Genomic DNA, 27440 nt, shown 5'->3' with positions numbered 1-27440 from the left:
TACCCCTGGAAGGCTGTGACAACAAGTATCCTCCTCTCCCAGCCCTGCCACTATAGTGAAGCCTTACCAGCAATGACTACTGTGTGTGTCTATTTACGGTCTCACTGCTGAGTACCAGGGCAGGGCACCTGGGCTCCTGGCAGTCTTCTTACCAACAAACCTAAGCTCTTGAGAAGGGCTCTGCCCAGTAAGAGATCTGCCAGCACTCGTCTGCCCACAAGCCCCTCTGAACATCCCTGTGAAAGGAAATCAAAACACATTAAAAAAACTGAATGTGTGGTTTATTATATTTAAGATGCTATTTGTCTATAGTGTTTAAATATGTCTGTCACACAGTTAACAGTAAATGAGTGTAATCTTACATGTTCAGTATTTTGATACACAGTACAGGACTACAAGTGTGGTAAAGGAGCATGGAAAATTAATATTTCCTTGATGCACGCATCAAACCTTGCAGCACCACTTAAAAGCTCAGAGTAAGGACTCAAACTGCAGTATTACAAGCACTACTAAATCAACCAAGAGACATACCTATATTAAACATTAGAGAAATAAAAAAAATGACACAAAGGTTTAATATTTAAGATTTGATACAGGATTAAAATACTAATATATTTAATGTCCTGGTTTCAAATTAATAAATATAAAAACAATATAAAAATATACACCAGTTGATAAAAGGATGCACTGAGTAAGGTTAGAAAGCTAAATTTCACTTTCAAACGTATGCAGGTATGTCTTTAGGGAGAGGATTTCTGTGTAGCTGCGACTGGTCTTTCGGAAGAAGTCCAAGCTAGTGAGCTGTTCAATGTCACGCACACGTGCAGTGTGCATCTTAAGAAGATCTTCAACCCACTTAGATTCATCCTCCAAGCTCTGAAAAAAAAAACAAAAACAAAAACAAAACAAAACAACAAACCCAGGTTTATTATATGTTTTGTCAAAAATCTGCTCCAAAAGCAAATGCAACTTTCCTAAACACTTGTTACATTTGAAAAATCTCTGTGCCTTAATCAAGAACGAGTAAGGTAAAAGAGTTAAAAGAAAATGGTTTTGAAACTTAAGAGGCAAGATGAATCCTACAGTTTTATATCAGTATTCATTTTAGGATTGGGTTGAGACAACGACCATAGTCATCTAGGAAAAGTTGGCCCCAAGTTGAAAGGTGTTTCAGAAAAACAGCTGTATGCTTTTAGAAGATCCACTGATCACTACACACTTTTTTTAGCTCACAGAAATATCTCACATATTCATCACTTTTGTATTACCAAAGCCCAAGTGACAGGCTGTTTAGCTTTGAACCCTACCCCTACACATTATTCTCAGTTGACCATCACATCGCCTAACACAATATTATTTTAATCTTTCCACTTTACTTTTAGGAGACCATTGCAATTCATTACATGTTTGGGATAATGGCTTATATTTGTACCTGAAAACCTCTGTTATTGGAACATATATACTATTCACTGACAGAAAAAAGACTTTCACCAAGAATTTGCCAATGAAATAAAATAAAAAAAAAAAATGAGGAAGATGTTGATGCCAGAGTAATCGAGGTCAGGTTGTGTGGGTGTAATTTCTCTTAGGGGACAGCTCCTGCTGCCTGCCTTGTGCCAGCTCCGGCACATGTTGGAGTCATTCATAAACAAAGGTAACTCACAAGCATATCAGAAGATCAGCTCTGCAAAACACTGCAGTGACTGGCTGTTCAAATGTGTTAACCAGACCAAAACGTGTCCTACAAGCATTGCAGCCAGCCCTGGGGACTGCACAGCAGGGAGTAGACGTGGGAAAAGGACAAAGCAAACAGGACTTTTCCCCTTTTGGCCTGTCTGGCTGGTACATCTACCCTGCTGCTGGGGAAGCAAGTTAGGAATGGAGAGTTGGTTGTATCTCTGGGCTTTTGGACTCCATGTATGTGACTCAGAAATCCTGCTGCTAAAAATCCATTTCTGTGCTTACTCCTGGAAATGAACCCTCTTCTGATTGTCTCAGCAAGGTCCTCCTACAATGTGATCCTCTCATGGATCAAGACTAAGCTTCAGCAATGTCAGAGCCTATCCAACACGGTAAATGTGCTACAGCCCAGTAAGTGGGTCACCCAACAAAAGCCAGGAGGGTGAGCTTGACTGTTTGCACAGAGAGGACACGAAGTACCAGACAGATCACAGGTGACTGCACTTAAGCAAATGTCCATGACCTGGTCAGCACCTGTCAGATTTGAAGCTTCTCAGCTCCAAACCATCTTTCCTCTCCATGCCACTAGCAACCTGAGGCCCAAAACCAGGTCTGAAACAAGAAAAGGAAAATACAAATTAAGAGGGAAGGGAGCACACCTTCCTCACTCCGCTTTGCCTGCAGTGCCATGCTCCAGGAATGCCCCCTGCTCAGCCTTCAGCCTGACAGTCAGGTTACCAGTCTGCAAACAGGGTTGTTATTGCAAACACTCTAACATTTTTGTTTGCTCCAAACCTTCCTTCTGAGCAGAAAATCTGCATTTGGCAGAGCTCAGAGAGAAGTTCAAAGTGAGCTACAAAGCTCACTTTTTTTGAATACAGTCAGTTTGCAGAAGATCTGCAACGTGAATAAATCAGAGGACTGTAAGGTTGGTTCAAACCAAGTCCAGCAAGACAGCATTTGCATGACTCCAGAAAATCAATCAACTGATCTAGGCTTTAGTTTTTCTATTCCACAACTGGCCCATGAAACCTCAGGTCAAGCAGCAAGAATTTTAAACAGTGATCAGCTAACACAGTATTACATTACTACATAACGATGAATGAAGTGTATACATTTTAAATTATAGTTTTCTCCACCTATGTTGCTTAGTCAATGGTACAGTGAGTCTCAGAAGGAAAAAGTAACAATTGAAAATATGGGGGTAAACTGAAATAAGCAATCAATTAGGAGGATATCCTAAAATCCAGTGGAAAATGTACCAGATATTGTGGACAAGAATCTCTCTGAATATCAAATTATTAGCTGGAAAGCTGAACATGATGCATGTAAGACAGGTGGGTGAGGAACCTCCTTATCAAAAAAAATTTAAAGGTTTCGCTGAAAGGGAAAATAGTAGCCTGGAGGATCTAGGAGGGTTCCTTCAGCTTTGGTCTTAGAAAGGATTTTCTGTAATGTTTTCACCCATGCTTCTTGAAGCAAGGTCATTAGTGTACTAGTAAAAAGCCAGAACAATTGGGAACACCTGTCAGTGCAGAGCAATACTGCAATAGCAGAGTGGAGGATGCAGGAATCCCTGGTGTAGTATGAAGCCGGGTCATCTGACATACAGAAGAGAAAGACCTGGGTATACTGGTTGTGCATGAATATGAACCACCAGCATAAAACAGCTACGGAAAAAACAAATCCTAGGTAGTATCAGAGGAAAAAGAAAACATTTTCATTTTGAGATCTGAGCTGCAGTACTTTATCTAATTCACGATCCAGGGGAAAAAAAACCCAAAAAACAAAAAACAAAACCAAACCTAAAAAAAGAATCAGACTGGAAGAGATGTATAGGAAAACTACTACCATACTCATCCTTTCTTACAAGAGCAAAAAAGACCCTGGGTCTTCCACGAATAGAGAGAAGTATACACTTTGAGATTCATCATAAATCAACACTAGGGTAAATCCCAAAGAAGCCCAGTGAAGAACTATTTAAGCCATAGAAAAATGTTGACACAAGAATAAATGGGTATAACCTCACCATGAATAAACACAGTTTAGAAATGGAACAAATTCAAATGAGAAGTGTAGTGGTGTTCTCCAGTGGCTGTGTGAAGAGAGAGAAAGTGTGTGCAGCTAGAGCAGAGTGGGAGGGAAAGCTAATATTTCTTCAAATCTTAAAAGAAAACTGTGGAAAGGTTAAGGTAAGATTGTTATATTATTCCATGCATTTCATCCATGAAGTACGGTGAGGTTTTACACAATCACTTCTTTGAAAAAATAAGATGGAACACCATGTGCAGAAGTCATACTTATGCTGTATTTCAATGGCAAAAATTTGCCTAACTGTACTTTCATTCAAGAGCAACATTTAAATATTTCTGGAGTGGTGCTTTGCTATATAAAATTCATAGACCAATATCTGCTAATGACCTTGCAGTAGCATTGAAGTTCCTCTCAGAACTGTAAATACATGCACCATAAACAGTGTGACCTATAGAAAAAAGAAGCCTGGTTTGAGATGTAAGAAATCAAAAACTAAAAGAGGCCATTATTATAAAGAGCTCATAAAAAAGATTTCAACAGTTTAAGAGAAATATCACTTGCAATAGAGGGAGGAAAAAATAAATTACTTTGTCATAAAATGACATATGGGCAGAGTTATAAGGGCAGAGGCACTAATAACTGCCAGATTAGTAACCTCCAGATCATCAACTGGATCTTGATTCAGAGGAAAACGGTCCAGAGAAAAACCACGATGAAATATATGTAGAACTTTACGAGACTTCTGGTGGAAGACTTCTCTGCCCAGAGCAGTTGCAAGTCTAAACAGGGGAAAGCCAGACCTGGTCAGGAGAGAGGAATACTTCTCCAAAAGCGTGGTTTTAAAAAGAGGGACCTGAAAGCAGGCGATGTTTGATGAATGAGAAAGAAACAGTGTTCCAGGTGAATTGTGCACAGAATTGGAATGACTATTTCTGCCTGTAGCTGGAACAGGAGTCTTAACTTTTTTGCCAATACAAAATTCATAACATTAATGCGTTCATTCAGGAAACGGTCTCCTGGCAGCCTATAGTGAAGTGTCTGTGTGCAGGAATCCACACAGCTGTGCAATGGGAGAACAAGTTCAGGCGGAAGGACAAGTCTAAATACAGCTGCCTGGGGGGAGTGCTGTCCTTGCACGGTGCCAGAGCCCACGGGGACCCAGCCACGCTCCTGCCACACCATCAGCTGCCAGGGGTGCGTGTTACTTTCTGCAGTGCTGACCAGACCAAAGCCTGCATCAAAATTCTTGCAGTGTAAGATCTTGCATCCTAAAGGAAGATAGGAAAGAAACCAGCAGGGTGTCTGGTTGTCTCTGTAATAAGAACCCAAACTTCTCCCTTGAATCAAGGGATTCTGGAAACACTAAGAGTTGGCACTTGACCCTTGGCAGGTTTTAGCATATATGTTTAATACTGTGTGGGCTGGATGTAATCATGCTGTCTGATGCACCCAGACTGCCATAGCAGATGGACTGTATTGTACCTGCATATGGAAACTGACCTCGATAAAAACATCAGGCTGGCTGCCAGGACAATGTCTACACATACAACCTCCCCCCAATCTGCTCTGAAGTTACACTGACAGTGTCTGCCAAAATGTAGAATCCTACAGGTTGTTTACTGCCAACCTACTGCATGTCAGTTCTTCCAGACAATTTTAGGTGCAATAATAGTTCCATATTTCCCCTGATATCACAGAGGAGTGCTTTTATCTAACGAGCTAAACATGACACTCAGCAGAGTCACTACCCCTTGCTGCTGTTCAACACACCACTGAGCATTAGCTTCTAATAGTAATGGGTTTTCACGAGTCCCAGGAATTTGTTTACCACAGGGCTAGTGTGGTGCAACAGGACTTACATTGCAGCTCTCATCGTTGTCAGGCCGGTGGGGAAGGATGTATGAGAGAACAGAGAGTGGTCCATCACACTTGTCGGCTGGCTGAGTGAAATCCAAGCAGCTGGTTATGATGGCATAGTAATGAGTTGGAACAGGGATTGCGCTGCCTTCCACAAACCTGCGGGAATAAAGCAAATGTTTATCCACAAAGGATGAACTTGTCTGGAGGGAGATTACACAAAGAACATTGTCTTTCGTCTCCTACGTGTGAGGACACACATTGTTGAGATGTGCTTGATTCCTGAACAATATCTGAAAATGAGCATCCAATTAGCTCACACTGTGCTACAGAAAAAACCCATGCAGTGCTGAAAGGCTTCTTTAGTTCAGGGACATAGAGACAAAGCATTACTGAATTAACAAAAGACCTGAGTATGTAACTCAATAGCGCTGCTCTTAATTTCTGGAGAATTTCAGAGAAAACAGACAATGTGGAACACAATTCAACTTCCTCTCGAGGATGAACACTTAATTTCAAAGTCAAGGTGAACAGTTAATTGCTGAATTGCCATTTCCTTATTTTTACCACTGTCCAACCTACACGGGTATTCAGTTTTAATGAACAATAATTTTAGAAAGAGCTAGAAAATCAAATTTCCTCCCAAAAATCAAATAATGTGCAGGTAATGAACTGTTTAAGATAAAGTCATCATTAAGAGAAGAAACAGCAAACCAATTTAAAGACAAACTCTTACTGTTTTATTTTGTCAGGTGTGTCATGTAAACCGTCATAGTCATAGTCAAAGATTGGTCCACTTATAACATTGACTCCATTTCGTTCAGTGGCATATCTCTTCACCAAAACCCTTTGGAAATAGTTCCATACCTCTGTGGGTAAAAAAACAAACAACAAAAGAAATCAATTCAAATGAACAAACAAACAAAAAGAAAAGAACCCTCAACACACTCAAATTTGGGAAGTCAAAACATGTTAAGATTATAAACAGTTTTTCTTTCCTGAAGGTAAAATCCAATGGACATCATTCACACAACTGTAGGGGAAATCAAAGACCAAACATTACAGAGTTACTGCAGCTTTGCTCTGTTTTGTCAATAAAGCCTATTCAGACTTTTGTTCTCTGCTGATTTTTTTTTCCCTCAACCAGTGATAAAAGAAATGCACAGTACCACTTCCAGGCTGGCATTGCCATAGGCCTTGCAATAGAGATTCTGCTGCTCCTTCACCAAGCTGTAGAAAAAGCTATTCACAGGATTTTTATGTCCCTGTAAACACTGTCTTTGTCTTTCTTATCTAGTTGCAGTGAACAATGCTATGGTGACTTTTTGCTTTGTTTTGTTCTTTTTTAATTTTAAAAAATAATACAGCACCATGATTAAATGCAAAATCCAAACACTTTAAGAGAAAGGGAAATACAAAGGTCATATTCATCCAGTTAAATTCTCCTTGGATACAAAATGTCTAACTTTTAAATCAGATGCCATCAAGGATGACAAAAGCATAGCATCTCATTACAGCAACCTTCAGGAAGAGCATGACACACTTTCTCCCACCGTGCCCTCCTCAACCTTGACAAGTTAAGATGGGAAACACACTGGAATCTCCAGTTACATAATTCTTTTTGTTCTTTTTTTTTTTTCCTTTTTATTTTAACTAACAGAAGTGTGTGTAAACAAAACCTCTCAGACATGTAAAAATTTAACTCTTTTCTTGCCAGCTCAGATGGTCAAGTCCGTGGTTGCCTGGTGCTCATGGCAATGCCAGCCTCAGAGAGCTCCCCAGCACACCTTGTCCTAAGGCTGCTAGTGCCACATGCAATCCCTGCTGGGGCTGATGCACAGGACACCCCCCAGCAATGGTCTAACAAGGACCTCAGCTGCAGTAACCACTTGGCAGTACCAATCCTCCAGCTGCTCACTCCTCCAGTGCATATGCCTTAACAATGAAAACAGTCCAGAAAGGAAAGACTCCCCCTCCCTCCCACTGCCTCAAGTTTTGTAGCTAAATCACTTCCCTGCTCCAGTTCCCAGTGCAACCACACAGAGAGCAACTCCAGGGCAGTGGGGGGCCAGCCCAGGGGCATCATTCTGCTCAAGGCAGTCTCACTATGGAAAAGATAGACACAGAATTATTGCCCATGGGGGTGGGAATTACAAAAACAAAGAAGAGGAGGGGGCCTCTGCAGCCAGCACTGCCACCAAAGCCAGCACAGCATAAAACTGCCACCTCGTATTTTCCCTGCTGTGGAAAAAGATCCATATAATGAGCTTATACTTGGCTCTCAGCATTGCAACCTGCACACATGTAGTGGTTTTTAATTCCCCAGGAATCATATTAGTGCCAGCATATTTTCTGAAGGAATCCTTCACCCACTTGTGATGAAGAGGAAGGCCTCTATAAAAAAATGAGCTTGCTAGACGTGGGTTATTCTCCTGTGATTAGAATTTCAGCCAAATTTCTTAGATTAACGTTAGCATAAAGAACATTTTTATGAAGTGATTTAAGAGTGGGAAATCCCCAATAATTTTGCACTCTGTAATCAGTTAAGTGCCTTTGCTCAAATTTGCAGCAAATATCACCACTTGTTCCTACTCAGAGGTTTTTCAGTTAAAAACACTCTTTTCTGGTTAAAAAGAAAAAGGTTCCCATAGGCTTTGATGTTTATCCAAAACCTCTCTGGCCTAAAATCTGAATTGGAAATCTCACAAGAACAGGCTCTTGAGATTCTTCCAAGGCTTCTCAATCCCTGCCAAGCCAAAAATGCCACCAGAATAGCCTGATGGCTTTCCTACCTCTTGGCAAAACTAGAGAGAAAACGGATGTGCAGACAAAAGAAATGTTAATACTATATCCCTGAAGTACTGAAAGTTTCAGCCAGGTTTAAATCATTGCTCATTTTCCATAAATTTGTTTTCTTTTCTTTTTTTTTTTTTTTTATAGGTAATAAATATGTTCCATCTCCCTTTAAGGGTATGGAGAGAAAAATGATATGCAATCACTTGTTCCCGACCTACAACAACACACTGAGGGCTCCCAGGCTTGTGCACGCTCTCAGGCTCCAGCTGAGAAGTAAAAACGTTGCTTAGGTATGTTCTGCACTAGCTTGGGCTGCAGACAAGAGAATCTCAATGGTCTTACAAAAAGTGAATTACTGTGTTGAAAAGCAAAGTTGCTGACCTGTCTGTGCTCTTACCTTAGCCCAGCACCAAGGAAAATAAACCTTTCTTAAGACTTCAGCCTTTCTTGCAGTATTTTGCCTGCCCACACCTAAAACTATACAGGTGCCTACATGTATTATCTGCTGGCTACAGGTAACTGAACTTTATGTTTTAAACTTCTCCCATAATCCAACACACAGTAAAAGAATGCTTGTTGGGAAAGAAAAGTATAGTCATAGAAAGGGCACTTACTTTTGAAGGCAGGATACATTGGAATGATATTTGTTATTAGAAAAGCATCATATTTTGCTTCTGCAGAGGAACTTAATTCTGAAAACAGTGAAACAGAAAAATATTAATAAGATGAAATATAAGAATATCAAAGAATATAAAAATGTTTTAAAAATGGCTTCAGAGATTAACCACCAGGAATACTATAATCTAAACAGCAATCTGAATGCTATATTCAGAAGCACACACTACATTTGTCATAAAGACAAAATTTGTCTTTAATGTGACAACTGAACATGGAAAGGAAGGATTCTGTCTTTGCTTCAACTGTCAACCAGTTCACAATATTTTTATATAGCTTTATATTGCTGTCTCAAAAGTCAGAGAGCTGCTTTGCAAGCTTTTAAGGAGGCCAACAATATCCAGGGCAAATGAGGAGTGTGGGATTATCTTCTAGTTCTGAGTGAGCCTCCCACCAGTAATTCCATTTCAGAAACCCACCATAAAATATTTCAGCCACTGAGTGAGGAAGGCAGAGCAATGAAATTCACAGCTATGAGACAGTTGTGTCCCTTGAAAATTTACTAATCCCAGAAAATTCTTGCTCCAAGATTGAACCAAAGCAACTGAACCAGGAGAATCTAGGACACATTTACACAGGGTTTCCACTAGCACTATTTCAATAGGATGGTAGAAATTTTTAGAGTATGCAGCAGCCTAATTCGGATTTATAAATTAAAAACATTTATAAATTAAAAACAATCTTACTGTTGTTTGAATTCAAATTAGTCTGTTTATATCTGGGAGCTGTGCCTAGAGTATGTTCGTACCTAAGGATTTCCCCCCCAAAAAAAGTAAAATTACAAAATCTCTAGGTATTAAAAAGCTATCTAAACTCACGAGGAGGGAAAAGGAAGCCATAGGAGAGCTGTTTGTCGCCTCTGTAGGCTGCACAGCTCTGGCTGTTTCCTGGAGAAATGCGCAGGTCAGGCCTCACACAGCTGGACAGGTGCTCTGGGACTCCTGATACCTCTGCCTGCATTGAGGAACACAGAGAGAAACAACAAAAAGAGTAATTTCAGCTTTTATAGATGAAAGAAATCTATTTCATACCGTCAATAGATGATACGCAAGGCCTTGTGTGCAGTAAAATAAACCACCCAGCTGTACAACCAAATCCTGCTCCTGCATTTACTGCAGAGCCCCTTCTTCAGGTAGCAGAAGTCACCATGGGAAATAATTCAAATGAAGTCACTCATAATAAAACAAACCCCCAGTGAACAAAAATTAAAAATAAAATTAAAATAGGGACAGAAATATACAATCCTTCTGCCTGAAAATTCCTCCCTCATGAAGGAAAAAAAGAATTTGGGCACTGATTGCGACAGTATTTGACATAATTTCTCATGGGAAAATCTTCGTCGGGAAGGGGAATTTCAGGACTTCAAGAACACAGGTACCAAAGAAATTTCCCCGGGATTTTTAAGCACTTTTTCAAGAGGAAGGACAGCACTAACCTGTTTGGAAATAGTGTAGGATGTCCAGAGAGGCATCAGGAATGTTTCACTGTAGCCACTTTCAAAGTCATGGTGATGCAAGATATTGTACTTTGTGCGGTACAGTACTGCAGGGCGCCCATATAAAAGATGCTTCTCTGCAGATTAGAAGAAATTACATTTACATTTATTACTGAAAAACTTAAAGATGAAAAAAACGGGGGAGGGGTGGCTTTCTGTCACATGCTGATTTTTCAGTCATCGTTAATGGGACACTGACCCTGCATAACTGCTAAAAAAATCTTTCAACAGACAGAGCAGCAACTCTTCAATAGTTCTGGTTGGGATCCTCATTCCAGGCTCACAACCCTCTTTGGGATTAAAATTCCATTCTAACCTTGAAAGCTTGTTGGGGTCATAGCATAGAGAGAGGTCTCCAAACACAGGAGACTCCCCAAGGATCCCTGTGTCCGTATCTCAGTCACACATGAGGTGATAAGCACTTTTTTTGTAGTTTTACATCAGTCCCTATTCTAGCAGTCCTGCCATTCCCCTCTGAATTTTCTGTTTCCTTATGTTTTTTGTAAACTTCCTCTCAAAAGGGAGGCAGAAGTGATCACTCACTAAAAGAATAGGTTTTCTCCCCTTGGTTGATACAGATTTTGTTCTGAAGATTAGTGTGCTATTTTTTTTCTAGTAATATCAAAGAAAACGAACAAAGAAAAGAAAAAAAATTTCCTAACTTTGGCTACAAAAACACCTCCAGCTCTGTAAAACTTGCTTTTCTTCTGTCTCAGTGATAAGTTACAGTTAAATGTCCTTAGATAACTCTGACAAGCTTGCTTATAAAAAGACACAAACATTGAATGAGATAGAAGAAAAATAAATTTCCTGGCTAATCTTGAACTGCCCCGGACAGGTCATTGATTTTGATAAGCCTTTTGGCAAAAGCACTTGGCTTGCTTTTAGAAATTAAAACCTGGAAACAAGGAAAGCAGCCTAATACAGTTTACAGATAGGCATTTAACCTGAAAGAAAAGGACATGTTTTATTAGTGTTTCAGTCCAAACAGAGGATATTTTTGCAGGGCACAACAAAAAAAGTAGGGAAAGCCTAGTCTAAGGATAGAGATGATAAACTTGCTTTGTTCAAAAGAAGCTGAAGTCATCTTTTTCTTCTGCATGTGAATAGCAACATGGTGCACTGTGTGGGAGAAAGGAACTAACAAATAAATGCAGGAAGGTCTGTGAACAGGTGCTACAGCCTGTCATGAAGTAAAACAAAATAACTTGTACCTAGCAGAACTTCTTGTTGTTTAAATAAGGGGTTCATCGTTCTATTTAGCAGCAAACTGACAAACTAACAAGTGTAATTGGTTTAAGTGCTTACATCTTAAAATATACCAAAAATACTCTTTTTATATTACTACAGGGAGGAAGCACCAAAACCATAATCAAAAACAGAGATGTTGAGATACTCCAGACTACAATGGCAAGAGTATTGTTTCCTGACGCTAGAAATTGCCACAGCAAGGAGGAGCCCTTCATTAATTGGAAAAATCAGTTTCACAAGATGAGAGCTGCAGAAAGGCAATTTAACTAACATAAGATGAATAACCTTTAGAAACTAAAGGATAAGCTGCACTGACTGTTAACAACAGAAAAATTCAAAAAATACTTTCGTAAGGGAATCAAAGCAAATCTCCTTAATCATCTGAGCAATGCAGTTTGAGGTACCTCAAAAATTCATGTCTACACACAAAGCTTCAGAATTTGCTAATTTGGACAATTGTTATGGTAAGGGAAATGCTGAGAATTGTTATGCTGAACTGGATCACAGCTGTGAGAAGCTCTGCCTTGATTTGCCTTTCCATCAGCAGTTCTTGTCCTCTCCTCTCTGCTCCTGTTGCTTCGCTTTGATCTGGACCACAGTTCGAACGCATCTGAGAGTGCAGCCACATGGAAGTCAGTGATGGAATACAGCAGGGAGGCTGCAGGAATGAGGTGCAGGGAGAGCAGGGAATGCTTTCTCCTGGGAGTAACATTGACTGGAACACTGAAGAGGGGTGGAATTGAGCTGAGTATCCCTGAACCACCAAAACACTTGTTTCACTGGGTAACCTGCACCCTAAGAAACAAGCACTAGAGACCTAGTCAGGGATTGTCAAAGCAGCTGTAGCATCCTTTCTAGGTGAAACCCAAGCCAGAACAACACTGATAAAACAGCATGCAGATGTGGTCTATATTTCTTTCCCCATTTGTAGCTTGTGGTTGAATGAAGTACTGCCTCATGCACCCTCTCCTTTCCTCTTGTCTCTGCTTCCATGCCTGAGTTTAAAACTTCTAAAAGTAAAGGAATGGAAGAAATAAAATTTTTATTACTGTGAGTGATACTTTAGTCCTGGTAACAAGACAAGATAGTGTGCATTCCCTCATGTGAGCAGCACTTTGCCTTGCCCATGTATCTCATGAATGTCTGTGTGCTATTTTGACAGTTACTTGAAAAGACAGTTTACTACATATTATATAAACCAAAACAGGAGTTGCTCTGTTTTTAATGACACAAAGTAATTTGTAAAAGAAAACAGAACTAGATTTTATTAACTGAGGCACCAGGCTCTTACCTTCTGTTCCCTTGACATGAAAGCGCTTGTTGAGTTCATCCAATTTGTTCTTCTCAAGAACAGAAAAAAGAAAAAGATTAGGATCATTGGAGCATTCCGATATCCTGTTTTGCTAGGTGTCTAGCAAAGCAAAACCAGTGCTATAAGACACTGATGATTTTCTTGTCTCCTTCTTTACAAAAAGCCATAATTGTTCCAAAAGGGCTGAAACACTTCACAGGAAGGATATAGGGAATTCTTGTGGATAAAACCCTCTCAAAACAAATAAAATGGCTACAAAATTACTAGAAACTACTGCTAATAGTGGAAGCTTCCACAGATCCTAAACACTTACCTTGTCATCACATGTACATCCTATATCAAAATCTGATGCAGAAGGTAGGGCTACAGGATACAGTGGCTTAGCAACTTCATCTGGCACAGTTGGTTTATAAACATTGGCTCTCAGTAGGTGATTTAAACTTCCATGAGTGCCATTATTGGGAGCAGGCTTTAATCCAAGCAGATCTATAAAATCACCAAAGAAATATGAATGATTGTTAGATTTCAAATATGTATTCACAACAACTCTACTGAGCCAAGACATTTATTAGCAGTACTGTTTACACCCACAGCATGTTAATGAAAACTTTTAATGTAATAAAAATACTGATATTTTGTCCAAATCATAACATTTCAGATGTCAAATGAATAGTATTGTTGCCTTTATGACAAGAAGGTTAATTTGCATCAAGACACTGGAAAAGTTTTATTGTAACTACTCCTTCAGCTTCCAGTGCAAACCCTGCTGTCAGTGTACTGACCTTACACCAAACATCTACGACCTAGTGATTTATAAATAAGGGATAACTACCTCTTAGGTATTACATGTTTAGGGGAAAAAATTGACACCTTTGAAACCCCTTGAAAGTTTTATTGTGCTAGAAAAACATTTATTGTGCTAGAAAAAGTATTAAAAATCCTAATGAATATTTTTATAAACCATCTGATTCTTCTTCATGGTTTCAGTACAAATTCAGGAGACAGAATCATACCAGAAGATGCCACAGAAAACTAAGTGATGAACCTGAGCTGCTGCAGGAGACATGCAGTTGTAGAAGCAGTTTCTGAACAGAAACCTCCTTCCTAGACTGCTGAGATGTGGACAACACACATTTTAGTGGTGTCAAGCTGCACTCATCAAAATCCCCTTCACTGGCCAGCTGCTAAAATAGAGCAAACTGAGAAGTGTCTTCAGCCCACCTGGTAAGTGCTTGGGAAAGGGGAAGCAGGAAAAGAACACTGGGAGGGGCTCAGGGCATGAGCTCAAGGGTGCCTAAATGAAGCCCTGCTGACCAAAACAGCTTGCTGCTTGTGCAAGTTCTCAGGCAGGCAGCTTACCACACATGACGTTGTAAAGTTCAATGTTTTCAAAAGGAGGTACTTTGGTCTTGTACTTGAAGGTGGGACCATAACCTATAAAGACAGTCTTAAAAAAAAAAAAAAAAAGGAAGAAGAATACAAAATAAGAGCATTAAAATGTAGGGTTTTTTTCACTGAGTATTTACATTTCAGAGACCTTCAATTTCTTCTGCCTTCAATGACCCTCCCAAAAAGGTTACTGCACTGCTCATACCTGCATGCTGTTTATCTTGTTGTCATAGCCATGGTCTCCATGGAAGAAACATTTTCCTGTTGGTTTCTTGTAAACATCCACAGCTTTCCTAAATTGAAAAAGTATTAGAAAATTTCCTCAAAGGTGTCTGACCTGATGATATACTTTTGGAGCAGGAAGCATAACATTACAGGGCAGTGCATTGTTTATCTTTCTTGAATAGCAGTAGTGGGGACTGCAGGCTTATCCAGTGTCTCCAGGGTCTCTCCCTCTGCTCCCACTCTAAGAAGGATGTAAAACTAAGAGACAACTCTTATTCTTGACAAAAGCCTCAGTATTAATTATTTTCTCTGACTTTCTCATGTCACAAAATCTCCTGCAGACTGGAGGTGTTGGACCATACTGTTCCAATCCTCAGAAGACCAACAGAGGCTTCCCTAAAGCACATTTGTGATTTTACAGTGCTGCAAATGTCAAACAATGCTATAAAGTGTTTTCTCCTGTTTGCCTTCCATAAACAAAAATGGGGAGCAGAAAGAAAGCTGAAAGGACAAGAGAAAGATTTTCATGAAGAAAAATAGCTGAGATAATAAGTGCTGTACTACAGGAGTGCTAATTATCAGCTTGTTACTGAGCTAGGTTTTTTTACAAAATAAGTGGAAAAATAAATATTGTGTCGTAGGAATTATAATTACCAGCTTGTTTCAGGGTACTTTTTTATAGTATTATGGGACATGTGCAGGCAATACATGCAGCTGACAAGCTAATCCTACAAATTAATTTCTTTCTCTGCAATAAAATAATGCTCCACCAAAGTTTGATTTTGGCCTTGTAAATTTCTAGGGTTACAACAAGCAGGTCTGTGACTACCATTTTGCTGGCTGTGAACATACAATGAATTACAGTTACATTAACAAATGAATTATTGGTGGATGAGATTTCTGAAAATTAATAAATAAACCAAAGAAAGTCGGATGCAATTAATAAGAAATTGCTAAATATAAATCAACCTGGGCAATCTCATCGGTTCCAGCAAAATTCTTAAACCTGAAACTTTTATAGGCCTAAAATTCAGAGTGTGATTCCTTGAAATGCACATGAACCCCTTCCACAGTGACTGCATGGGGCAGCCAGCCAGCCAGTGGAGCTATGCAAGAAAGCCACTGGGCTTTCTCATTCACTACTTCAGCAGAGTGTTCCTTGCATAATTCATGGAAAGATAAGCACAGATGTCAAAAGGCACTTACAACAGACTGAGTGTTTGCCTGGCAGCTATATGGGCAAAAAACCCTACCATAATTTAAAGCTCCTAACAGACTAGCATGAGCCAAAAGCTGTGTCATCTTCCAAGAACCACTGAATCAGCTTCATGCATAAAGACTCAACCATTTTCATACTGTAATACACAACATGTGTCAAAAGAATATTAAAAAAGAAAACTGTGCACAGTTTATAAACAAAGGCTACTCATCTCCTGTTCACTCTGGTTAGTTGCCAACTTGGTTTTCCTCACTCAATTTTTAGCTTTACAGTTATAAGATATTAAAAATTAAAATTAATATTTATTATTTAAAATTTAAAAATAATGTTACACATGTTAAAAATTGCCCATATTTTATAACTGAAAGTTCATATGTGGAAGAGCAACCCAAACCAGGGTTTTCTCTGAGCTAAAGCATCCTGGCTTTCTGTGGGTTTGAAACACAATACTCTGCTAGCACAGCACTTTGATAGCCACCCTGTCATACCCTTCCACATGTTCTTAGGCATTCACCCATTCTGTCAATATCTCCATTTTCTTTCCATTCACCTGTTGCATCCACTCAGATTCCTCCTGAACATCCCCTCACTGCATAAGCTTGCCCCTTCCTCCCACATTCTGTGCTCCCCAGTTGAGCTCTTCAGTCAAAACCCACAAAGCCGCTTGAGAAAATCAGTCTGGGGTTTTAACCTCTATCCAGTGACTGATTTTCCAAAACTTAAAAATATTGTGTGTTCTGAACCACATCCTCCCTCATCAAATGTTATTGAACCTCACCAGGAGTTAGAAACTCCTCTTGCTCACAGGGTACAGGTACAGGAGCAGGATGCCAACAGACAAGGCAATCAGTTTTCCCCAGAGAAGAAGACTGAAAATCGGGATGGAGGCAAAGGCAAGGGCTTACCTTGCCACATGCCATTTGCGATCCACCAGCAAATGAACATCCTCAATTCTTCGGTTGTAGGCGTAGTGCAAGCGTTTGGGCAAGTGCTGTTTCAAGTAAGGCTTGAAGTGCTGGTCTGGTTTCCTACACTGAAATATAAATGGTTACAAATGACACACTGTCAGTAGCTTAAGGCACACATAAACCCTTCAACTACAGAAATCAAGTTGTTGAAGTCATCACTGATGGTGTCTTGAAAACAAAGTATACATCTAGAGTATGTAGGCGAGTCATTTCTGTACAGTATTTCCTTACCTCCAGGGACCTGGGAGTCATTCAAAGATATATTTGAAAAGGTTCATTCTTGTGAGAGTCTTATTGGAAGCATCATCCAAAACATCGCACTTACTTAGCTCACAGATAAAGAATTTTATTCTAACTGCATCAAAGCTTAAGTTTCAGAGGAAACCTGAATGCTCAAAAATATACCTCATCTGCATGAGATATATTTAAAGCCATCTGGTTACAAAATTTGGGTTTGTTTTTGTTTTATTTTATACACTTTTCTTCCATTAAAAGCTAGTGAAGTTGAAGGCTGTCAAATGCATTTTTTCAGTGTCTTCAAAGCACTAGTAAAATATTTACCCCAAAAGATTACTTTCCATTTCTGAAGCAATGGATAAGCAGACTCAATTCAGGGAGTAAAGATGCTCCAAGAGATTCTGTGTCTGCCCTGCCCAAAAAGGTTAAAGAAGCTACTATGGCAGCAAACAAAGAAATGTATGACAAACATTAATGTGCAATCATGAAGGGCACCATCTAACACTCTTTATTCATGATAATAGTTTGTTTTCCTTCCTAAAGAATGAACAGGGAAAGCTGAATAACGCCACAAATCAAGATGTGAACAGAGCAATACAGACAGATACCTCCCAGTCCTAAATACTTACTGTAAGGTTGGCAACAATCACTTTAGGATCATCTGTTAAGCAAAGGGAAAAAAAAGACAAAAATAAAAAAGATTAAAAATTCACAGAAGAAAACACAAGGTTTATACAAGCATACTTCCTAATAGTTCACTGATCTTTACTAAAAGTATCTGTACATATCATCGAATTGTTTAGGTTGGAAAAGACCTTTAAGATCACGAAGTCCAACAATTAACTCTGCACTGCCAAGTCCACCACTAACCCATGTCCCTAAATGCAACATCTACATGTCTTTTAAATACCTCCAGAGATGGTGACTCCACCACATCCCTGGGCAGGCAGTTCCAATGCTTGGCAACCCTTTCTGCAAGGAGATTTTTCCTAATATCCAATCTAAACCTCCCCTAGTGCAACTTGAGGCCATTTCTTCTTGTCCTATCACTTGTTACCTGGGAGAAGAGACCAACCACCACCTGGCTATAACCTCTTTTCAGATAGTTGTAGAGAGTGATATGGTCTCACCTGAACCTCCCCTTCTCCAGGCTGAACACTCCCAGCTCCCTCAGCTGCTCCTCTTAAGGCTTGGGCTCCAGACCCTTCATGAGCTTCGTTGCCCTTCTCTGGACACGCTCCAACACTTCCATATCTTTCTCCTAGTGAGGGGCCTTCTTGGCCAGCTGAACACCTGGTTTGCATTCAGCTGCTGTCAACCAACATCCATAGGTCCTTTTCCCCTGGGCCACTTTCTAGCTACTGTTCTCCAAGCCTGTAGCTCTTCCTGGGGTTGTTGTGACAGACTGTAGGACCCAGCACTTGGCCTTGTTAAACCTCATACTGTTGGCCTCAGCCCATTGATCCAGCCTGTCCAGATCCCTCTGTAGGGCCCTCCTACTCGCTGGCAGATCAACACTCCTACCCAGATTGATGTTGTCTGCACATTAATTAAGGGTTCCCTTGATCCCCCTTGTCCAGATCATCAGTAAAGGTATTAAACAGAACTGGTCCAAATACTGAGCCCTGGGGAACACTCTGGGCCCAGCCATCCAGCCAGTTTTTAACCCATTGAAGGTGCATCTGTCCAAGCCATGGGCTTCCAGTTTCTCAAGAGAATGATGTGGGACACAGTACCAAAGGCTTCACTAAAGTCCAGTTAGAAAACATTCACAGCCTTCCCCTCATCCGCTAAGCAGGTTGCCTTGTCATAGTAGGAGATCTGGTTGGTCAAGCCCATGCTGGATGGACCTGATCCCTGGTTGTCCTGCACATGCCACGTGATGGCTCATTGATATGTAGTTGCTTTGTAGTGTTCTCATTGCTTTAAGATTGGGCCTTAGCTTAATTCTATTTTTTGAAAACACATACTTTCAAGACTTTTGACCTTTCTTCTTTAAAATAAAAAAATCATCCTGAAACACAATTACTTTCCTTGAAAAATTTTCAAAGCACGTTTGAATGCAACAATGTGCTGTTAGAAGCAGTATGATAAATATGTAGCATTTTTTGGTCACTTTTAACATCTGACCAATTTCATAGGCTACTGCTGAGTAAGTGAAAAGCCAAAGTAAAATATTCTGGATAAGTCTTTGGACTATTAAAGGGACATGCAAGATGCAGAAAGCCAAAACCAGCAACAGTCCATACTGTCTTCTTCTGGGGAGTGGGATAAAGCATTATTCGGTCTCAGGAGAAAAAAACAGGCTAAAAGAAAATCTTAGGAAGTGAAAATCTCTTGTTTAACTAATAATGGGGCCAGTCTTCGCGAACGAAGAACCGGGGAAGGTCTTTACACCTTCCAGCCTGCGCATTGGATTTTTTAGGTGAGACACAGTGTGCACGGAACTGAGCCCACCCTTTAATCCTGAGGTTCATCTGCCGGGGCCAAGCACGCTTGGACAGTGGCAGTGAGGTCCTCAGGACATAGATGGATTGCCTTATGGGCTAACGAGCTCCATCTGCCCGGGGAGTGGCCCCGACCGGGAATCGAACCCAGGTCTCTGTGGTGACAGCGCAGCGCCTTTACCCTCTAGACCACCAGTGATCTTGCCAAGCTTGGAATGGGCTCTACTGAACCTCAAAACACAAGCTAGAGGTTTTTTCATGGCAAAGATGTGTTTGCAGTACTGAAACAGTATTATGGAACAGGAAAATGCAGGAGGAACAAAAAAGTTGGCAATTTACCATTTAAGGGGGTAAACCCCAGTTCCAAAGCTAAGAAACATGCTTCTTTGTTCTATGTTCAAAAATTTACAAGCAATTGCAAATATGCAAAGTAGGAAGCTGTGGACAGAGGCCAAAAGAGGAAAATGCTGTTGCAGGAAAACCAATGGTGTGACTCAGAGGTCAGTGAGACAAGCTGATCTTTTTGAAAGATACTGTCATTCACCCTCCAAGGAAAACTTATTTTGCTCAGCAATTTAGGAATTCAAGATTGAAAGATCTTTAAAAGACTTCTCAGAACTGTAATTTTCTTTCAGTAGACTGTGGAGTGTAGGAATTCAATCTTTATGGTAGTCTACTATGTTTGAACAGATTGTTCAAATCAACAGATGGTTCCATGCTCATTATGTATTGCTTAAGCATAAAAGCCCAGGTAAATAAGTTTATAGCAAAATAAATGCATACATAAATCACTATCTAAGGAAGTTTTACCACATTCTTATGATTTCTGCTACTATTCTCAAAGTATTTAATCTTCAAAGATCAACTTTTCTGTGAAATTTGTCCTCAACCAAAGCATATCCGAAGTGTTATGAAAGGACAGGTGGCTGTCCCAACTATCTGATCTTCCCCTCTATCAGAAGTTGTCACCCTTGCAGCTTGTATCTGCTGTCACCCTTGTATCTGCTAAAAACAGATACTTATGGTTAGTTTAGGGGTTACACAGTTTGCACGGTAGCTTAAACTGCTGCCAGTGCCAGTTTTGCCCTGGTACACTGAGCCAGAGCAGCCACAGTGCTGGCACAAGCCCTGTCCTGGTACTGCTGCCCTGGAGGTGGTATTCCTCAGGAGCAGGAGGACAGCAGCCAGTAACGCTTGAAATCACAGAGTTAGCTTCATCAGAGTATTCCTGCCTGAGCCTTGAGTGATCTAATCAAAGATCAGTTGATCTCAAAGACTAAGTTAGGGTGAATTTCTAAAAGCATATTTCAAATAAAATGAGTTTTACTGTCAACATTGGCCCTGAATGCATACTCTAAATCTTCCTTATATCCCTCAACATCTCCAGTCTGTTGCTGTTTAGCAACCCACACTGCTTCTCATCTATGCCAAAAGTTTGATAAAACTACTGAATTCAAAATTCACAATTCACTTTTTTTTCTTGTTAACTCAAAATGTATGAGATGCAGTTTTGTATCCAATCTGTGCAGTGCTCAGATCGTCCAAATCCATTTTTTGTTGACAGAGGGGAAAAGTGCATGAATAAACTCACAAGAACACGTAAGTTGGTACATGAAGCTGGCGTGGAGTTCCCACTCCTCCTTGATCTAAAAGAGTGAGGTTTAACCCAGAACATTTCAACCATCCATTTGGTAGCTCTATCACTGTGGGGTCTGGGAACTACAGACTGGGAAGGGAGCAAGCAGCTGGTGAGCCGTGGGATTCCCTCTAAAATTCCTGCCAACACACTGAAAATTCACACCCTTTGGATAACACCAGTCCAAGGAAGGAATGAAGTCCAGTTCTCAAGATATAAGAGAAATTATTAAATTAACTTACACTTTAGGTTATTGCTAGGCCTAGGGCGAATTCGCCCTAAAGATCCAGGCAGTAAAATGATATCATCCACATTGGTCAGATAGTTGCTTAAAAATTCAGTTCTTTCACAAGTAGTGTCTTCCATCCCTGCAGAAGAAAAATGCAAAATTTATCCAGCCTGAAAACAAACACATTGTCCAGAACAGGAAAATAAAGAGACCTCAAATACCCTATATATATGATTTTGGATGACTAATCTTATTCTTTATAGCCATCTAATTCCAACATAATACACTGTTAGGAGTCAAACTGGGATTGATTTTAGCACTTGCCTATACAAGAGAAATACCAGTCTTGGGGTTGTAGAAACAGTCACCACATATACCATGTGTGCACTGACACAACTCCAAATTAAGCTCGTGGAAAAATCAAAGTCTGTTTCTAGTTTAGTGTACTACTTTGGGGATTATTTCTTTTTAAACAAGTGATTTTAAGAGAAATCACACACAAAAGGTATTGTCTGTTGGTGGTCTGTTCTAAGGCAGCTGCAGATAAACAATTTTCTCCTGCAGCCATTTGTGGGGACGAGGAATGTATTGCCAAACACAGAAGGTTCTCAGCACAAAACTGCCACCTCTGGAAATCCTTCCTGCCCCTTACCCTTCTCTCCCCACAGCCAGAAAGGAGGCATAAGCCATTTTATTGCTGATATTAGTGGTTTTTGGGAGATTTTCATGAACAAAGACGAAAACAGAACAGGATCTTTGGTGGCATCGCTGAAAAAGTTACGTAAAATCAGGTTTCTCTCAAATATGGTTGCATTTTTCTTTAATAAAACTCTTTTTCTTTTTGCCTTTGCTAATATTTACTATTTTTTATATTGTAAAGTTTCTTCTGATGTCTGAAAGAATGAGACCAACCAAATAATATCTCCTCTTTTAGGTGCCTCTCTATCTGACCATGAAATATCTTTTTACCTCCTTCCTCCATTATTTTGATGACTTTTCCATCCAAGCTGAACACAGTCTCCTAAAGATATTCCAGTCTTTCTCCTAGCTGGATAACCTGACCCCCTAATTGCCATGGAAATTCCTTGATCCAAAGTCCTACTTCTCTCCTCACGTACAGGAGAACAGGGTTTTTAAATATTTTCCTTCCATAAAAACTGACAAAAATATTACTCTAGGCACATTATAGCCTTCCAAAACACACAAGAAGAGCTGCACTTGGATGTGATATCAGAAAAGTCAGGATTTAAAAAGCTCTAAATGAAGATGTAAATACCCAGATCACTGCTGTGAAAGTCCCCCAATGACAATTAATAGGTGAGCTGAGTGGCCAGTCCATACCCAAATGGCTCATTTGGGGGTGTTAAACTACCAGAAAAAAAAAAATTAAATGGAACTTTCATTTCACTTATCATATCTACAGCTACATTACTTAAGCATTTATTTTTTGATAAATATTATATTTTAAAACTTACCATGATCTCCAACAAATATGACATTGACACATCGATGTAGTTTCAGCTGTTTCAGACCATCCATTAGTTGTCCTACTGTCTTGTCAATCTCTCTCAGAGGATTCACCATCATCTGCATCAATATGCAGAAGGAAAAAAAGAGTTAATTCTGTCATTGCAACTTTCCTGCTACTACAACTGGTGGTCCTTTGGCAAAACTCTGGTAGGAGTAGCCATCCAGGTCAAGAGGCAAAGCCTTGGCTGAGCTGTTACACCCACAACTATCATACCATTTCCTTTTGCATATCTGCACCACCACTTCATCATGTGAAAGCCCTGCTGAGATGCTGACACAAGACAGCAAAAGATCTTTATGGCTGATCCTGGGCCTCCTGTGAACATGTGTACAGTTGGTAAAACCATGTAGAGATTGTAGGAAAGCACATCTGACTTTGGGGTTCAGTTCATTTCTTATAAATAAAGAACAGTATTTTTAAAAGGCTATTTTATGTGAATGGTTTAGTCAAAGCACGAACATGAAATGAAGCTTTGGACTTGGGATTCACATGCCAAGTCACTTAATGAAATTCACTTCAAAGAACATCTGATACTTGGATGACAACATGCACGTCACTTGAGCAGCACAAGGGGCTCAGAGGGAACGTTCTTCAGCCTCAAAGCCAAGAGTTTCCAACAGCTCAAATGACAGTTCTGGCCAAATAGTCAATAGGCCCCAGAGAACACAGATACAATACTGTGATTTCTTAATTTAAGTTTCATTTTCATTAAGAAAAAAACCAGAAAACAGCAGGATACAGGAACTGTGTTTCCAGCTTTAAGAAGATGAAATATTTTTTACAGATGGCACAGAGGAGGGAAAAGTAAGATTTTTAGGCAGAGGACTCAGATTTTGTTTTGGTTTTGAGAAGAAAACATTTATTGTCACTATATGGCAACTTCTTCCTCACTTGTCTGTTTGATTTGGCTGATCCAAGTATCCACAATAAAAAGTTCTCCCAGTAACAAAAAGAATTATAACAAATTATGGATGAGGAAAAAGAACTAGATTTTGGCAGAATTTTCCAAAATAGACACCATGTTAGTGTGGCTCAGAAAGATATGGTTCAGAAATTCTCCCTCTACCTGAGTCATTAAAAGATACATGTTAAATGAGTCTGATAGGTTATAAGATGAGAAGGAAATATCAACTCCCATGTGGCACTATAAATACACAGAGAAGTGACTTATGAGAGAAGGAATCACGGTGGGGAACAGAAGGAACAGTTTCGGCAACATATGGAAGTGGTTCAGACAAAGGGTGAAATTTTGAAATATTTTAATTCAGGAAAGCCTAAATAGTCACTTTAGTAAAAACTTTGAAACACTCAAGTTCAGAAAAAAAGAAAATTGTCTATTTCAGCATTCTTCCACTCTCAAATTAAAAAAAAAATTCTTCTACAAATGGGAATTTCATTTTTATGAAACTATTTATACAATGTCAACCATACAAGAAAATAAAGCATTTACTCTGAATCCAAAGCTTATTCAAGGAAGCTGGAAATCCATAGAATCATCAGATATACTGAGCTGGAAGGGACTCATCAAGATCATCAAGTTCAACTCCTGGCCCTGCACAGGACACCCCAAGAATCACACCATGTGCCCAAAAGCATTGTCCAAATGTTCCCTGAGCTCTGTCAGGCTTGGCGCTGTGACCACTTCCCTGGGGAGTCTCTTCCAGTGCTCGACCAGTCTCTGGGTGAAGAATCTTTTCCTGATATCCAACCTAAACCTCCCCTGACTCAGCTTCATGCCGTTTCCTCAAGTCCTGCCACTGGTCACAAGAGTGAAGAGATCAGTATCAGATGGATTTCCCATTGATGTTTACTTTTGTCAGCAGGCTTCAGGCTTCTTTTAGAAATAATAATGATTAAATTTTTTTTTTTTTATTTTGCAACAATAATTACAGAGATTTCAAGTGGAGATAATTTTGTTTAGCTACTCTCTTCAGCAATTTATCTCCTCTTACAGCTCACATTCTTTCCCAGATGTAGCTTTCAAAGAGTTATTGGCAAACAAATAAAGCTCTTGCATCTTTCTTCACCTATTATGTTAATATCAAGACTTTGAAAGACTGTACAGAAATATTTTATCTTTCAAGACCTGTGGATCTCTAAGATGGTTCTACAATAAAGAGCTGGTAGCATTGAAAAAGCATCTCCACAAAAAAAGGTACTGAGAAGGATGTTTAAAGACTCTTGTAGGATACCATGTAGTGTCAAGGCTTTGGTTTCAAGCTTAAAGGAGAACTATGTAGGTTGTTTATTTGAAGAGGTTTTCAATTATTTAGTTAAATTTCTGAAATGAAAGTAATACTGAAGCCCTCTATAACCCCTCCTAGTGTGTTAGTGCCAGGTGGAGAAGGATGGTACACTAAGGAATGGCCTTTTCATCCACTTACACTTCTTAACAAAGCAATTTCTATTTGACCTTTTCCTTATGAAAACAGAGTAGTGCATCATCTCTATTGCAAATACAGCATTCAGAAATCATGTAATCAAGAATCCCTTACCCTCCAAAGTCACAAAACTACTTTAAAATGTATATTTTTAAAACAAATGTTCTTTTCCTTTTAGATTTTTTGAGTCACATGTTCCACAACCATCATGATTAGACATAAAATCTCGAATAATCACCACGCTTCTATGAGCTGGGATTTAAGGAAGCTACAGCCTATTGCAGAATTTGTAATAGTTCAGAAGGGTTAGCAACAGTGGTAGTGTCTTCCTGGGGATTTATCTGACATTGCCTCCAGCTGATGGCTGGATTTAAAAATATTAAAGGGATTATAAAGACAACTCTCCCTAATGCAAACAATCTGAAATAAGAAAAACATAGCTCCCAGAAGGCTTGGTCTGGTTTGGCTGCTTTCCTTTGGGTCCTTCAGTACATTTATAAAAGTTTTTGCTGCAAAATCCCAACCTGAAGCATGGAATGAACTCCCACGTTGAAAAAAATAAAGACAATGTAGTGCCTGGAAAGTGGCACTTCCATGATAAATTTTTGAAACTTACTTTCTTCCGACGAGTTTCCGTAGAATACTGATCCACTCTATGTACTTTTCTTCTTTTCTTTGGAGCTGCAACTGGTCTTTCCTGTCTCCTCTTAGGAGGAAGCTTTCTCTTAGGTCTCTTAGGCGCAGTAAGAGGGGAGCCATAACTACTCTCCTGTACTGGCAGGGAGAGATGTCTGGACTCAGAAAAAAAGCCTATCTCAACTCACATCAGATAGTAAAGCTACCTGGGCCAGATAATCCTGAAGCATAAATGCTCTGTCTTTTTCAAAAATGTAGGCTTGTGGACAATTTAGGATCTGTCCCTCTTTAGGGAGAATCCACCAAATTGTACTGAAAGCAGAGCAGTTACAGGAGCAGACAGCATAAAAGCAAATTAAATTGGTGTTTCAGAAGATAGGTGTGGCTTCTGGCTTTGAAAATATATAGTTATATGGGGGGTGTTAGTTATAAAATATTAATCCATTAATATTATAAAAAATTAAGTTAACTTAATTTCAATTGAAGCAAAATTCATTGCACACCATTTAATAAGTGTCTGGGGAAGAGTTCTCATGGAAATGCAACATTTTACTTGAATGATGGCTTAGGAATGAGTATCAGAGCCTGTTCAGTCTAAATGACTTCTGCAAGGTTTCCCACACCCACTTTTTGGTTGAATCAGTGACACCAAGTACCTTCATCCATAGCATTAGCAGGTGCCACTATTGTGTGCCAGACCTTGTGGCCCACTGAAATCACCAGAACTCACTCTTTGGGGTCTGCAGATCAGAGCTACAAAGGTGAGACAGTTAGAATGGAGCTCATATCCTTCAAATTAGCCAGGTAGGGCACATTAGCAGCAGTGCATGAGAAATCTGCCCTGCTACCTGCTTCATTACCAGCTCCATGGCAATTTCAAGAATTTAATTTCCTAGCACTTTCAGTGTGGCATCTCATTGGGTATTGTTATTGTTCAGAATGCACAATTACCTGGGGCAGACTTATGGAAGGGAAAAAAATTATAAAACTTTAAAAAAAAAGAAGATATAGCTAGATTAAACAACTATCCCATTAATCTCTTGGTTGTAATTTTAAGCTCTCCTGCTCTCTCTGACACAAGTCACAGGCTCAGATGGTGTGTGAAGCGCTGACAGGTGACACCTACCAGGAGATAAACTACAATATGCTGTGTGTGACAGAGCACCCTGAATGGGCTTGAGAAGAGTTGGAGATTTATGATGCTATTAAACTTCTGTGTACTTAGGCAGCCTCTCCCAGTTGTTCAGTTACAGGGGTACATAAACAGGGAAGGGGAGGAAGGGGATGTTACCATCTGCCATGCTGTTTCATTGCTTCCAACGCAAGCAGCTGGAAAGGAGATTCTAGTCCAGTCTCATTCGTCTTTCTCCAGAAAGGCATTTTAATAAAGCAGCACCAGAGTTTTCTGTTTTTAAAATGCTTCAAGCTTTGTGCAGTCCTGA

At 39.7% G+C, this 27440-nt stretch overlaps 1 protein-coding gene across 8 annotated transcripts in view; it reads right to left on the bottom strand.

The window, feature by feature from the left end:
• Nucleotides 1-259: 259 nt before the first annotated feature.
• ENPP2 (ectonucleotide pyrophosphatase/phosphodiesterase 2) overlaps nt 260-27440 on the bottom strand; it is a 71414-nt gene continuing 44233 nt past the window's right edge. For 4 of the 8 annotated variants that reach the window (XM_027884909.1, XM_027884903.1, XM_027884905.1 and 1 more), the window contains exons 12-25: nt 22926-23037; nt 21464-21589; nt 17768-17799; nt 16839-16966; nt 14695-14782; nt 14460-14547; nt 13414-13586; nt 13080-13131; nt 10478-10614; nt 9861-9996; nt 8982-9059; nt 6308-6440; nt 5574-5730; nt 260-876 (exon numbers count right to left, since the gene is read on the bottom strand). In XM_027884909.1, the coding sequence (XP_027740710.1) occupies nt 706-876; nt 5574-5730; nt 6308-6440; nt 8982-9059; nt 9861-9996; nt 10478-10614; nt 13080-13131; nt 13414-13586; nt 14460-14547; nt 14695-14782; nt 16839-16966; nt 17768-17799; nt 21464-21589; nt 22926-23037 (1611 nt within the window). In that variant the 3' untranslated portion in view covers nt 260-705. Of the gene's footprint in view, nt 877-4358; nt 4515-5573; nt 5731-6307; nt 6441-8981; nt 9060-9860; nt 9997-10477; nt 10615-13079; nt 13132-13413; nt 13587-14459; nt 14548-14694; nt 14783-16838; nt 16967-17767; nt 17800-21463; nt 21590-22925; nt 23038-25978; nt 26132-27440 lie in introns of those variants that run through there. The other 4 variants (XM_027884904.1, XM_027884906.1, XM_027884911.1 and 1 more) reach the window with 3 other exon arrangements.

This window comes from Empidonax traillii, unplaced genomic scaffold, assembly GCF_003031625.1.
Source record: "Empidonax traillii isolate 1590-97213 ecotype Southwest subspecies unplaced genomic scaffold, ASM303162v1 scaffold157:size2224338, whole genome shotgun sequence".
NCBI lineage: Eukaryota > Metazoa > Chordata > Aves > Passeriformes > Tyrannidae > Empidonax > Empidonax traillii.
The sequence above is the reverse complement of the archived record's forward strand: the minus strand, read 5'-3'. Positions and strand labels throughout refer to the sequence as shown.